Here is a 14,679-nt window from a genome sequence, read left to right on the forward strand (position 1 = left end):
CAGAGGTTCCCAAACTGTGGGGCGCGCCCCCTAGGGGTGGCGCTGTCCCATTACAGGGGGGGCACGGGAAGCCATCTGGATGAAAAAAAAAAAAACATGAACGCTGTATGCACTGGGTTTTTACCTTAGAATGGCCAACTCTCTGCTATTCCTCTGTCAATTTGATACAGTAGAGGCTTCCGCATTTCCCATATCTGTGTCCTCTGTCACTTTTATCAGCAGTTAAAACTGTTTAATCTGTTGTTTAACATGTCGTAACCTGTTTTTCCGAGCCGCCTTTAAACGCAATATGAGCGCTATGACACTCGCACTGGGTTCATGTGCGACAGCGAAGGAGACCTGCTGCTGCTGGGCAGAGCTACGCAGGTGTGTTAGGATCATGGCAGCAAACCAGCAAAACGCAAATAACTTTTCACAGTTTTTCCCCCAAACTAACCGACTGTTGAGTAAAGCTGTTGGATGCAGGTAAAGTTAACTAAAAGATGACTAGTTAATATCAATACAGAACCTTAAGCTTGTTAACAAGTAGCTTGAAGGATACTGGTGTTGTTGTCTATGTTCAGCTACGATTCATTTTGCCCCCAAAAAAGTTGATTCCCCCCTCCGTTGTTCATCTGGAGCCGGGGCTGAGTATAACAGGGAGTCTGTAAGAATCCACCTCCCACCCCTTCGCTCACACACATCGTTCAACCAGACAGCTATTTGTAAGCCATAAGGGGGGCCCAGAAATAGTTTGGAAACCACTGGGGGGACCCAGAAAAAATTTGGGAACCTCTGCTGTAGATTATGAAGCACTTTGGTCAACTTCTAAATGTGCTATAAAAATAAAGTTGACATTGACATTGAATACATTCTGCATTCATCTCGCTGTTTTATGGACTCAGGTCAGAACTTTGAACACTGTTTGAACTTCTACAGATCGAAATATTTGTCCTTTCTTCTTAATATTAATTCTTAATAACTCAAGGTGGAGATGGAAACGAATGAAAGAAATTGAAAACCAGTTCTAAAGTTTGAGCCAATTCACAATCATGCGCTAATATTTATCATATAAAATAAATGCAGCAAAGTTTCAGTCTGTGGATGAATACTTTTGCGAGCTGCCATATCAGTCTCAGTTAAAACAGAGACAGTACCTCCTGCATGGTCGATCCACGGCTGGTACCAGTTTCTCTTCTTAGACTTCTTCTTGTCTTTCTGGGACTCTGGAGGGAAAGATTTACATGAGATTAAACCCATTCAAAAGAATGAAACTAGTGACGCCGTTTATAGAAGGAACAACATGAAGGACATGGAAGTGGTGGACTACATTTACCAGCTTCAGAGGAGTGGTCAGTGCTGCTTGAGGCAGCTTCCGGGGTTTCCGTGGACACGTCACTGCTTTTCTGTCCATCCTTGTACTTTTGCTGCTTGGAGCGAATCCTCTGCATGCTGGGAGGAGAAAGAGAAAACAAAAGGAGGAAAATGAGAAGGGACAAAAGACAGGACGTTTTAGTATCAAGACCTTTTTAGTTTGCACTTCCAAAACTCCTGCTGAGCTTCATATCATTTTAAAATCAATTTGTTATTTCATGAAGAGAAAACTCACGATTTTTTGAGCTGCGACAGCGATTTCTTTTCGATCTGTTGGTGAAACTTAACGTTCTTCATGATGCTGGCTCTGAAGAGCTCGAACCCTCTGAGAGACAGAAAAGAAAAAAAACATGTTGGTTACATTTCTTACACATTCACAGAAAATAATGACAACAAAAACAAATAAACAACTGAGAGTTAATAGTGAAGTTAAATCCTACTAGTAAGAACACATTCTGAAGGATTGATAAACTTTAAACTTTAATGAACATTTAATGCTGGAACCTGGAAGACATTTTAAATATAAACAAAACAGAAACAACAAATAAAATGGATCTCTGTAAACAATATTGCTCTTCAAAAAATATGAAAAGGTTCAAATGGTAGAAATGCTTTAGTCAGGCCCTGTGTGTTCAACTGTTTAAATAGACGACTCTAGTGTGTGTTGAATGGAAAACTGTTCTTGATTCACGCTGCGCTTCACCTCGACGCCTGCTTGGCAAACGCCTGCAGCTCTGTTGTCACATGCAGGAAGTAGAAACTGAGGAAGACTCTCCTCTGCAGCAGGAGGCAGAGCAGACACAAGCTGTCCCACAAAATGCCCGCTTCCTCCACTGGCAGACTGCAAGTGTCGCCGCTCACCGCAGCAGCTGGGAGAAGGAAAAAAAACAACAAAAAAACACAGAGAATATGGAGAAAATAATCAGGAATCTGTCAGATTAATGCAAAACAGAAAGAACCTGTTTCAAATAAGACTTGGACATGTAATTTAGTGATTAGTTATTTTCTAAATCCTCAATTCTCCCTGAGGCTCAGTATTTTTTCATATGAGTTCTAACTTTCATGCTGTCTGGTTACAGCAGAGGTTCCCAAACTTTTTCTCCTTGGTCCCCCCAGTGGTTTCCAAACTATTTCTGGGCCCCCCCCTATGGCTTACAAATAGCTGTCTGGTTGAACAATGTGTGTGAGTGAAGGGGTGGGGGGTGGATTCTTAGAGACTCCCTGTTATACTGATCCCCGGCACAAACAAGGGGGAGGGGGGAATCAACTTTTTTGGGGGCAAAATGAATCGTAGCTGAACATAGACAACACCAGTATCCTACAAGCTACTTGTTAACAAGCTTAAGGTGCTGTATTGATATTAACTAGTCATCTTTTAGTTAACTTTACCTGCATCCAACAGCTTTACTCAACAGTCGGTTAGTTTGGGGGAAAAACTGTGAAAAGTTATTTGCGTTTTGCTGGTTTACTGCCATGATCCTAACACACCTGCGTAGCTCTGCCCAGCAGCAGCAGGTCTCCTTCGCTGTCGCACATGAACCCAGTGCGAGTGTCATAGCGCTCATATTGCATTTAAAGGCGGCTCGGAAAAACAGGTTACGACATGTTAAACAACAGATTAAACAGTTTTAACTGCTGATAAAAGTGACAGAGGACACAGATATGGGAAATGCGGAAGGCCCTACTGTATCAAATTGACAGAGGAATAGCAGAGAGTTGGCCATTCTAAGGTAAAAACCCAGTGCATACAGCGTTCATGTTTTTTTTTCTCGTCATCCAGATGGCTTCCCGTACCCCCCCGTAATGGGACAGCGCCCCCCCAGGGGGCACGCCCCACAGTTTGGGAACCTCTGGGTTACAGTATAAATGACAAAATGTTTATCACCGTAACGACATGAGGTGATAAATGAAGGACTTACGATCATAATATCCTTTAACTGTGCAGACCAGGCTGAAGAGCTGAATCACCCAACAGAACCTCGCCTGCATCTCAGACACAAACACACAGGCCAGGATCTGCAACACACACACACACACACACACACACGCACACACACGCACACACACACACACACACACAGAGAGAGAGAGAGAGAGAGAGACTGAGAAAGAAAGTAAACTTAATTCAGTTTTTATGACAGATTCTGAAAGGATGATGATGATGCAGGTCAGTGCTTTGACTGCATGCATTGGAGATTTTCTTCGTTGTATATTTTTGATACAGAATGACTGTAAATTAATTACTTGACTTCAGTGCTCCCACTGACTATTTAATAATTCAATATTTTTTCATCAGGAAAAACACAGCGAGGGGCCACATAGAGCAGCTAACAGACTTATCACAACAAACTTAAGAACTAAACCAGCGGATGGGATCAGTTAGCTGTAATTCAAATGAATTATTTTTAATCAACCAAATAACAGCAATTCCTCCAGCTTGCAAAACAGCTGAGATGACTGCTGATGCATATTCAGCACACAAAAATCATATTACATGTCCTTTACTGCCATCTAGTGATCAGAATGTGAATGTCATGGTTTTACAAGAAGTGACTGAAACACTGTTAATGATGGAACAGAAGATTATTTTGTAAATTGGTTTCAAAGTCATGTTTGGCTATAGACCCCAAAAATGAGTTTCATGAATATTTTAATAATAATAATAATAATAATAGCACTATCTCCAAGTATGCCTGATGTCACTAATTTGCATCATACCTACATTTTTCTGCATATAGTAGCATGACATGAACAACCTCCAAGTAATTCAGTATCTGCTTAACACCAATGACAAATTATTGTCAATATCTTCCTGTTTTTCCAAGGTTAGGGGATAATGCTAATAATTCTAGTAAATTCAGGCAATAAAGTGATACATTTCACAAACTTAAAGTTAACAAAAATTTTCTCTAAACAGGGTAGACAAGGAGCAAACCAGAAGCTTCACTCACAGATAAGGCATTCTTAGATATGATGACGGCCACGTTGTAGATGATGAGACAGTCCCACAGCATCAGACGGACTCTGGATGGCTTGACTAGCAGCTTGGTTCCAAACAGCAGGAAAAAGAAGGAGGCGATCAGATAACCCAGTCCGAACACGGAGATCCGGGTGGCGCCTGTGATGAACACCATGGACAGCACGAACCAGAAGAAGTACCGAAACACCAGAACCTTCACCATGTCCAGATAACTCCTGCAGGGGGCGCAAGGTGTCACGTCATAGCAGATCCAGAGAAGTGTTTCCATTTGTGAACACCAAGTACAATAAACAAATACGCTCTACCTGCAGTTGATGAAGTTAGGCGCTGGGTTAAAGAGCTGGCCCTCCATTGGATCGGGCTCATCGGTGTTCTCTCCTGCTTGGACCATCCACTCCTCCTGCTTCTCACACTCAAACACCTTCCACTGTTGGGACGCACACATCAGCAGCAGGAAGTCCGCTGTGAACAGAAACTAGGCGTGACCCTCGTCCTCCTCATCCTCGTCATCATCAACCTGGAACACTGGCCTACTTCTAACAGATTCAGCATATGGACACTGAGAAAACTCTGAAGAATTACACACATCTTAAGGTTAACGCTGAGGTATATAACTTTTATAAAGAATAAATTTTTTGTATATTTGTTAAAACTGTCATGTTGTGACAGTATCTTATGAGACTCCCGGTCAGAAATAACCAATCAGAGTCAGAAGGAGGGTCTTAGCGCCGTCACTCAACCTCATGCACTCGCTGCTAAATGTGCTGATGGCAGAGAAACAACAGCAAAACTGTTTATCCGCCGTCATTGGTGGCTATGCAGATCAGCATTAGAATTCACAACAGGGTCTGCTGGTAGGGAAAAGTCAGTGGTAGCAGCGAGCAATGGTGGGAGAGGGGGAGAGGGGGTGATCAGCGCTACACAAGATTATGATTGACAGTGCTAAAACCTGCTGCTTGACTCAGATTGGTTGTTTCTAGTTAGCACTGGGAGAACTGGGAGGAGGCGGAGGAACTCAATTTTTTTCAGAAATTATCTGTCTCATTCCATACTGTGATGACATAGTGACAGTTTCAACGAACATGTAAAAAAAACTTTTTTTTGTTAAAACTGTCATGTTGTGACAGTATCTTATGAGACTCCCGGTCAGAAATAACCAATCAGAGTCAGAAGGAGGGTCTTAGCGCCGTCACTCAAAAGTTGCATACCGCACCTTTAAGGACTTTTGTACAGAAATAATCGGAATAACTGCTCAATTCACAATTACCATCAGCCATTAAAAGCATAAGCAAAGAAATGCTGCTTAAATGGGATTAAACTCTATGATTTGCTCTGATATCAGTCATTCCACACAGAGGCACCAAACTGACCCATCAAGTTTTTGGAGTTGGGCACGGTGTAGAAGTCGGGCAGATAGATCCATTTAATGAGCGCTGAGCTCATCAACAGCTGGTTGTTCCACCTCCAAGGGTAATCTGCAGAGACACACAGGGAACAGGAGAAAAGGTCAAATCTACCAGACTTCAGAGATTACAGCTGGCGGTTTCTGGTTCTGATACCCAGTACCAGAGTCTGGTTCAGATCAAAGTCCCAGACTAAACTCAACTCCCAGCTCCTGCTGATGATCTACTGTCTGGGATTTTATGCTGCATTCAGACAGCTGGCAGAGGGAAATTTGGAGGGTAAAAAAATGATCCACCCTCTGACAGAGGTTCAGAAAAAAACAGAGAATCACAATTTCTAGACTCTCCATTTTGAATCGATTCAAAATGCTCAAGAATTGATTTTAGTCAGTGGCCCACCATGTTTTAGAGTTAAAAAATGTTTAAAGTTGACAGGAACTTTTAAAATATCACCAAAATATTCCAGTGTTATTTGAAAACATTATGAACAATACCTGAACATCAACTATAAAGTCTTCAAAAAAGGCAAATAGGTATAATAAATATCTATCTTTTTCATTTCAATTGTTTTATCCTATTAAAGTGTCCTGCATTTTTTTTTCTGTGACTTGTCACTTTATTTGCTGAAGTTGCAAGTATGTGGAGACCGGAAGTGGTTACGGAGTTCCAGTGAAATAAAAATCTCAGTCTCTGTATGTGGTCACATACTGACACATACAGGTGCTGGTCATAAAATTAGAATATTGTGATAAAGTTCATTATTTTCCATAATGTCATGATAAAAATTAAATTGTCATATATTTTAGATTCATTGCACACCAACTGAAATATTTCAGGTCTTTTATTGTTTTAATTTTGATGATTTTGGCAAACAGCTCATGAAAACCCAAAATCCCTGTCTCAAAAAATTAGAATATTATGAAAAGGTTCTCTGAACGAGCAATAAAAATAATCATCTGAATCAACAAAGTAACTCTAAACACCTGAAAAAGATTCCTGAGGCCTTTAAAAACTCCCAGCCTGGTTCGTTACTCAAAACCGCAATCATGGGTCAGACTGCTGACCTGACTGCTGTCCAGAAGGCCATCAATGACATCCTCAAGCAAGAGGGTGAGAAACAGAAAGAAATTACTGAACGAATCGGCTGTTTGCAGAGTGTTATATCAGGGCACCTCAGTGGGAAGTCAGTAGGAAGGAAAAAGTGTGGCAGAAAACGCTACACAACGAGAAGAGGTGACCGGACCCTGAGGAAGATTGTGGAGAAGGGCCGATTCCAGACCTTGGGGGAAGCAGTGGACTGAGTCTGGAGTAGAAACATCCAGAGCCACTGTGCACAGGCGTGTGCAGGAAATGGGCTACAGGTGCCGCATTCCCCAGGTCAAAGGTCAAGCCATTTTTGAACCAGAAACAGTGGCAGAAGCGCCTGACCTGGGCTACAGAGAAGCAGCACTTTGGACCACTGTTGTTCAGTGGTCCAAAAAAAAAGTACTTTTTTCGGATGAAAGCAAACTTTGCATGTCATTCGGAAATCAAAGTGCCAAACTCTGGAGGAAGACTGGGGAGAAGGAAATGCCAAAATGCCAGAAGTCCAGTGTCAAGTACCCACAGTCAGTGATGGTCTGGGTGCCATGTCAGCTGCTGGTGTTGGTCCACTGGGTTTTATCAAGGGCAGGATCAATGCAGCAGCTATCAGAAGATTTTGGAGCACTTCATGCTTCCATCTGCTGAAAAGTTTTATGGAGATGAAAATTTAATTTGGGCCCTTCTCCACAATCTTCCTCAGGGTCCGGTCACCTCTTCTCGTTGTGCAGCGTTTTCTGCCACACGTTTTCCTTCCTACTGACTTCCCACTGAGGTGCCTTGATATAACACTCTGCAAACAGCCGATTCGTTCAGAAATTTCTTTCTGTTTCTCACCCTCTTGCTTGAGGATGTCAGTGATGGCCTTCTGGACAGCAGTCAGGTCAGCAATCTGACCCATGATTGCGGTTTTGAGTAACGAACCAGGCTGGGAGTTTTTAAAGGCCTCAGGAATCTTTTTCAGGTGTTTAGAGTTACTTTGTTGATTCAGATGATTATTTTTATTGCTCGTTCAGAGAACCTTTTCATAATATTCTAATTTTTTGAGACAGGGATTTTGGGTTTTCATGAGCTGTTTGCCAAAATCATCAAAATTAAAACAATAAAAGACCTGAAATATTTCAGTTGGTGTGCAATGAATCTAAAATATATGACAATTTAATTTTTATCATGACATTATGGAAAATAATGAACTTTATCACAATATTCTAATTTTATGACCAGCACCTGTACATACTGCTTCAAACAATTTCACCGAAATGACTCTTCGGTGAAATTATTATTCACTGTTACTGGTGAATAAAAATATCTAGAATACATAAACAAACTATTATTAGCCTGGTGGGACACAAGTAAAGCCTTATTATAAAATCCATCCTGAAATGAGCAGAACTATCCATTCTTCCATCCTCGGAGCACTCACCTATGCAGAGAGCAGGAGGAATGCCCACACACAGCAGGTACTGGTAGATCATGAAGATGGACAGGAAGAGGCAGTACTTGGGCCAGATCTTGGCTATCGCTGCTCGTCGGCGCCTAACCAGCAGGGCCACCATCCAGCAGCCATGGATTATGACTAAAAAGTTCATCCGCTGACCAATCACATTCACCGTCATCAGAAAGCATATCTTTTTGTAGGAAAAAGGGGAGAGTTAAAAGAATTAAAACGCAATTGAAGCGTAACAGAAGTGCAGTGCAGTGAAAATGTGATGTGATAATGGCCCACCTCCAACCCAAACTTGTAGAAGGAGTAGTTGAGCAGGTACTTCAAGCACGGAATGAGGCCGTTGTCCAAAGTGTCTCTCTTTGCAGAGGGGAAGAGAGTCGGTATGACAGGAGGGGATCGCAGGAGCTGCCGATAGTGGTGAACTTGGTGACGATACACTGTAGCCTCAAACACCAGCAGCATCAGCACGATCAGATGATTCTGGAACAAACATATGACAAACAAAGCATGTCAGAATGACATCCAATGTTTGATCTTCTATTTTAGGCTGGAAGATGGGAGTTTTGGAAATGTTTTCATTCACAGACGAAGAGACAGAGATTGTGCTTTAAGCACAGATCAGAGGAAGGATCTGATCTAATAGTGATTATTTAAAGAATTAATAAATCCACAACACAACACAATCAGTTACAGGGAAACTTACCTTGCTGTACCCCAAAGCAGTCGCATCTTTCCTTATGCCAAACCACTTGGCTGGATCTATAGGCTCCTTGTAAAGCGTGGAGTTCATCATCTCCTCTAGTTGGAGGTTGGTTATGTTTGTTAGCGGCTATCAGAGATTAAAAACACACAGCAACATACGCAACTTACAACTAAAGCTTCAACAAAGAACAGAACCGACGCCAGATTTCATTGGAGCCGAGGTGCATCTTACCATGCTACAGTTGCGAGAGTACTCCGTGGGGTTGACCACACTAAGTTGATACAGCATCTTACAGACGATGATGACACACACCCAGACCGTGGACAGGCATGACGCCATGGGCCTGAAGCGGCTAAACGGCATCGCCAGAGACCACAACACCACCAGGACCAGGTTCATCACCGATGGCTTCAGACGGGACAAGAAAGACGGCAGAGGTTACATCACACTGTCCAACAGGAATCAGAACTTTAACATAATTTATATGTATTAGAATACACAAGTTCCCTGCATGGAATAAAAATACAACAAAATTTTACAAACAGCTGGATGTGCAAGTTTTCATTTATTTTGGATTCCTTCACATGCTAGCACTGTAAAACCCACACCTATAAAATTGTTAGTAAGCTGCACCCTCACCTGGCACTTACTGTAGCCATCAACAAGATGTGACAGAATTCTGTGTAAACATTTGACCAATCTTCTCGGCATTAGAAGTTGGTTTTACGACATAAGACTAACTTTTATCAGTAGCCCATGAATTTGAAATCGGGTTGACTTTGACGAGGCCCTTCTAGAAGTGCAAAGTTAGCCCAGGTTATCTTCCGGAAAATGAGGTCTGATGTGTGTTTGGGATCATCATTCTGTTGGAGCATCCAACTGTGACATTCTTCTGTTAGTCCTTGGCAAAAGTGTTTGAATAAATACCAGTGTGTACAAACTCAAATGCACTCAGATAAGGGTTATCACTCTGAGGGAAAGCCACTTAGTGCAGCATCAGGTAGCATGACTCCAGTTAAAAACCCTGGAGCAGCTTACATTCTTAAGCTACATTCCTCTACATATTTGCTGCTAGCGTCACTCAGTGAGTGCACCTGACCTGACCACGGTTGTGCAACAGCTTTCAGGTAAAGAGGAGGCACTTCTAGGTATGGGAGGGGAAATCCAAACTGCCTTGTTCTTGCGCTAAAATACATACTTTCACAATCCTATCATCATACAGCACTCCCTTTTGTCGGTAACGGAGACGACGTGTATAGTAAACACTTGCACTTCCTTACATGGTCACTAGAGGTCGCCTAATGTTGCTGAGTCGAAATCCTTCATAAACAAACTGATTGAGTCAGTTTGGAGTGAAGATAGACTCCAAGTATTATTTATGAGCACAGCTAACCTCACTGACATCTCCGGGCCACACAGAAACATGATTTAAAGCCTTTTCTACAACATGTTCTCATAACTGTCGCTCTCTCTATATTTACCTCTTCAAGTGCAACCCACACGGAGAAAAAGGCCACCATTTTGAGGATGTGAAGCTCCAGAATCCTCCAAAGGAACCCCTGGACTTTAGTAAGGATGTCGGTGAACTTCCTGGACAGAACCAGAATCCTGTCCATCACCAGACCCCACTTAGTGGGAACCAACTCTGGAATGAGAGAGAAACTACGTTAAACATGGAGAGTCCTCACAGACAGGTCAGAGACTATCAACCATCACGCCAGGATGTGAATTTGGTGATTATTTATTTATCAGAAAAATATGGTTCAGTCATTCTAATCATAGATTTCAAGGTCATTTATACATCGACACCAATATGATAACTGTAAAATTAAAAAAGTACAGTTTAGCTCCAGTTGGTAATAGGTTTTGTAGCCTAAGCGAAACTGTATCTGTTATGAAGAAAGTTATTTATAGTTCAGATACCTGGATTTTACCCGGCAACTGTACCAATGATGTGAATACCAGTATAAAAATGTCTTTCATATGTGGAGATTATACCAATCCTAAATGCATAGACCCATACTATAGCATAATAGCATGCTGATTTACATACATACACAAAGAAAAAATTATAGTATTCACCTTCATCTTCGGATTTTTCATCATTGTCTGTCACCAGTTCTTCTTCTTCCTCAGGGTTTACCCTCACATCATCAACACCGACTTCCTCCCTTCTTTCTTTATTCTTCTTCCTGGAGGCAGAAGATCTTATTAAAAGGTGTCTGATTGGTCAGCAGGACCAAACATAAAGATTCAAGCCACACTCGGCCATTATAACTCCAAGTTGAGTCGGTAACAAAAAAAAGGAAGCTCTTTAAGCGAGGTAAACCCTTTAAAATTTTTGTATCTTGTTGTTTGTCTGTGGTGCATCATCTGCAGCAGGAGTCACCAACTCCAGTCCTCAAGGGCTACCATCCTGTAACTTTTAGATGTGTCTCTGCTCAAACACACCTGGATCAAATAAACTGCTCATTTCCAGTCTATTGCAGAGAGGAATGTATGCTGGTGAGGGAATTCAGACATTTTGGAGCAGAGGTGAATCTAAAAGTTGCAGGATGGTAGCCCTCGAGGACTAGAGTTGGTGACCCCTGATCTACAGCTTATGTGTCAAACTCATGTCAAATCCAGCTCTGCCCTCTAGACTCCAGAGAGACGAACTGAACCTTCAAGACAGCAGTTGTGTGCTCAACTATTATTTGATCGATCATATCAAAGAAATTTGTACTGCCAAATGACATTCATTTTTCCCTCCATTTTTTCCCAATCCAGCAATAGCAAAATTTCACGCAAAATCAACAGCACTTATTTTGCAGCAATGTGTAATTGTACTGCAAATGTTCCGCAAAAACATTTGATTCAAGTCACTGAAATTAATGTAAATAACACAATTGCGAAATCAAAAAAACATTTTCAATACAAAGACTGCAGTTGTATGTCTGCACATGGTGAATTTTTGTTCTTCATTCAGTGAAGTTAGTCATAGTGGGAAGAAAATCCAGAAATTTTACAGAATTAAGAGTAGTGGTACTTAATAAAAATATTACTCAAGTAAAAGTAAAAAGTACACCTTGGTAAACTAGCACAATTTTTGCCAAAAAGTTACTCAAGTAAATATGACTCGGTAACAGTAGCCAGTAAATTCCAACTCTTTCTACAACATATAACACTGCACATGGAGAGGTCCAGGAAAGGCAGGAGGGCTGCAGCAGTGTATACCTGTGTTTGGGGGTAACATGTTCCAGGTCTGTGATCTTCATGAAGGGCTTGTGGAAGTAGTGCAGCTGCAGGATGCAGGCCAGCAGGAAGAAACCTGGGATGAGGATGCTGGAGAAGAGCTCTGACAGAGCGAACGTCTCCAGGCCGACAGCCGCCAGCCTGCAACCAGCAGAACATCCATCGCATCAGCTGAGACCTTACTGGATTAGTCCCAAGACTCTAGATCTAAACTCAAACGATAACCAGTAGCTGGGAGTATACAGCCCTGGAGTTTAAACACATACTGTCCATCTGTGAAACCAGTGAGGTTTTTCCAGTATTCGGGAAAGTCTTCAAACTGGTATGTGTAAATGGAGATGAGCACCAGCATGGTGTAGGCCACCACCAGCCACCAGAAGAGCTTCAGCAGATGTCTCCACAGAGAGTAGTACACCTGCAGAATGGGAACGAGGATTTGGTTAGGAGGTGGAGGCAATGCCAGAGGAAACGAGTCTGGTTTCACCTCAGCATCAGAATAAAACCTTCTACAAACAAGTTCTATAAAAATCTGCTTATGTCTCCGAAAGAAAGATTTGTGAATGAACCCAAAACATCTTCTCTGATCAAATCCAGACAGCTGCTTCCTTCCAGACCACAGCCTGACTCCAGCCTGATAGCAAATATATATATCTATATGTAAATAACTACCGCTCAACTCAAATAAATAAACTGTCGTTCTCCTCTACATAGATTTTACTAACCCCATTTTTTTTTTCAAACATGATAGCTGTACAAAAATCACACACATGAACAAGGAATGCAAAAGACACATTTTTTTTGTACCACAATAATCTTAACATGCTTGAAAAGGAGAAGGAAGAAGTAAGAAACTTATGGACTCCTGCCCCATAAACTCATACAATATTTTCAGATAGACCCTCATTAATAAATCTAATAAAAAATAATTTAAAAAAAGACATACGTTAATTAATCTTCCATTTGATCTTTTTTTAATGGATTAAATAAGTTAATTTTTGCTCAACTAAATGTTATGACTTTAATGTAACCATTATGTTACAAGAAACAATAATTCAGAATCAGTTTTCAAAGCAGGGCCCTCCAGAAACGCTCATAAATAAAAGCTTAAAACCAGGTCAAACTACAACACAGAACATCACACAAATAAATAAATAAAAAATAAAGATATGTGTATGCATACCAGAGAGGCAGGGTGTGTATATATATGAGTGTCTACAGGTTAGAGTGACTAGGGTGGGTCAGCAGCAGCAGGGGCTTTCAGGTGAGTTCAGGGGCCTGGAGCCAATCAGAACGGTCTGATGTGAGGCTCAGTTCAACCTTCTGACATTGTTGATTATTTATAAAGTTTTACTGTGGACTAATAAGCAGTTAATCAATTAATTTCATGATAAATTGAAATGAGCTTGATCATTTTAATGATTGATATTTTTGAAGGGAAAATTTGTTTACACAAACATCATAATCAATTTTATTTATGTTTTTAGTTGTGTTTTTTTTAATTTCCATTTTATTTAGATGTTTGTTTTTTGTGTGTTTTATTTGGGAATATTTAAAATGTCTACCAGTCCCAGTGTTATATGTTCCTTAAAACATTAAAGTTTATTGATCTTTAAGAGGGTGAACATGCATTAGTATGCTATTATCACTATATTACTTTAAAATGGTCTCAAAACAGGTCTTCTACGAACATTATGAAACTTAGACTCTAGACTGAAGCACTTCAGTGTTGCTCAGGTCTTCCTCCAACCTGTTATCCCAGTAAACATGAGTGCGTGCGTGCATGCGTGCGTGCGTGCGTGTGTGTAGGTGTGTGTGTGTGTGTGTGTGTGTGTGTGTAAGGCTGGAGAGGGAAGGGGTGGAGAGGTTACAGTTTGATGAGCAAAGCATGCAAACCACATAGATGACACAACAAATTACCTTTACTCACATTATGATCAAGATGCCATCAATAATAACAGTCTGGCAGCAGAAACAGTGAAGAGAGGAATAAAAGTGACAGCATGTGTGACTAGAGAAACACAACAACCTTTCTCATAGATGTTGATTTTTATTATTAATGCTCCGGCAGTCAAGCGCTTGCCTTCCTCTTCTTCATTTCTTGCCTTTGTGATGTATTTTTATAGCCGCTCTTCTGGGAATATTCTGTTTTTCATCACTTTTGGGGAACTCAGCCAAAATGTTTTCTTTCTTTTTATTGACTCTTGCAAAATGCAGACCATACAGATTTTATATTAATGCTGCAATAAACTAGAATAATGTCTGAAGTCCAGAGGATGAATAAATGTGCAAATTCACAATAGACTTAGTCAGTTTCAATTTACTTGTTGTCCTTTATAGAAAATGAAGGAAAATGTTTATAATTACAAAACAAAAGAAACTATAATGCAATTAAAGGAAGGAAAAGTAACAAATTTGGAGCCAATCAACTCAGCTACATTTGTGTTTGTGCAACAACAATTTTAATTTGTGCTGCTTTTGC

The 14,679-nt window shown here is 40.9% G+C and overlaps 1 protein-coding gene across 3 annotated transcripts in view; it reads right to left on the bottom strand.

The window, feature by feature from the left end:
• Positions 1-14,679, bottom strand: part of piezo1 (piezo type mechanosensitive ion channel component 1 (Er blood group)) — a 78,182-nt gene that overhangs the window by 23,892 nt on the left and 39,611 nt on the right. For all 3 annotated transcript variants that reach the window (XM_088012990.1, XM_088012991.1, XM_088012989.1), the window contains exons 15-30: positions 12,467-12,615; positions 12,183-12,341; positions 11,049-11,158; positions 10,448-10,611; positions 9,198-9,374; positions 8,967-9,092; positions 8,543-8,743; positions 8,240-8,444; positions 5,704-5,808; positions 4,639-4,795; positions 4,305-4,548; positions 3,273-3,369; positions 2,057-2,222; positions 1,589-1,678; positions 1,316-1,431; positions 1,137-1,205 (exon numbers count right to left, since the gene is read on the bottom strand). In XM_088012990.1, coding sequence (XP_087869116.1) covers positions 1,137-1,205; positions 1,316-1,431; positions 1,589-1,678; positions 2,057-2,222; positions 3,273-3,369; positions 4,305-4,548; positions 4,639-4,795; positions 5,704-5,808; positions 8,240-8,444; positions 8,543-8,743; positions 8,967-9,092; positions 9,198-9,374; positions 10,448-10,611; positions 11,049-11,158; positions 12,183-12,341; positions 12,467-12,615 — 2,335 coding nt within the window. The remainder of the gene's footprint in view (positions 1-1,136; positions 1,206-1,315; positions 1,432-1,588; positions 1,679-2,056; positions 2,223-3,272; positions 3,370-4,304; positions 4,549-4,638; positions 4,796-5,703; positions 5,809-8,239; positions 8,445-8,542; positions 8,744-8,966; positions 9,093-9,197; positions 9,375-10,447; positions 10,612-11,048; positions 11,159-12,182; positions 12,342-12,466; positions 12,616-14,679) is intronic.

This window comes from Poecilia mexicana, unplaced genomic scaffold (assembly GCF_051168715.1).
Source record: "Poecilia mexicana isolate PSO_F unplaced genomic scaffold, ASM5116871v1 scaffold_15, whole genome shotgun sequence".
Classification (NCBI taxonomy): domain Eukaryota; kingdom Metazoa; phylum Chordata; class Actinopteri; order Cyprinodontiformes; family Poeciliidae; genus Poecilia; species Poecilia mexicana.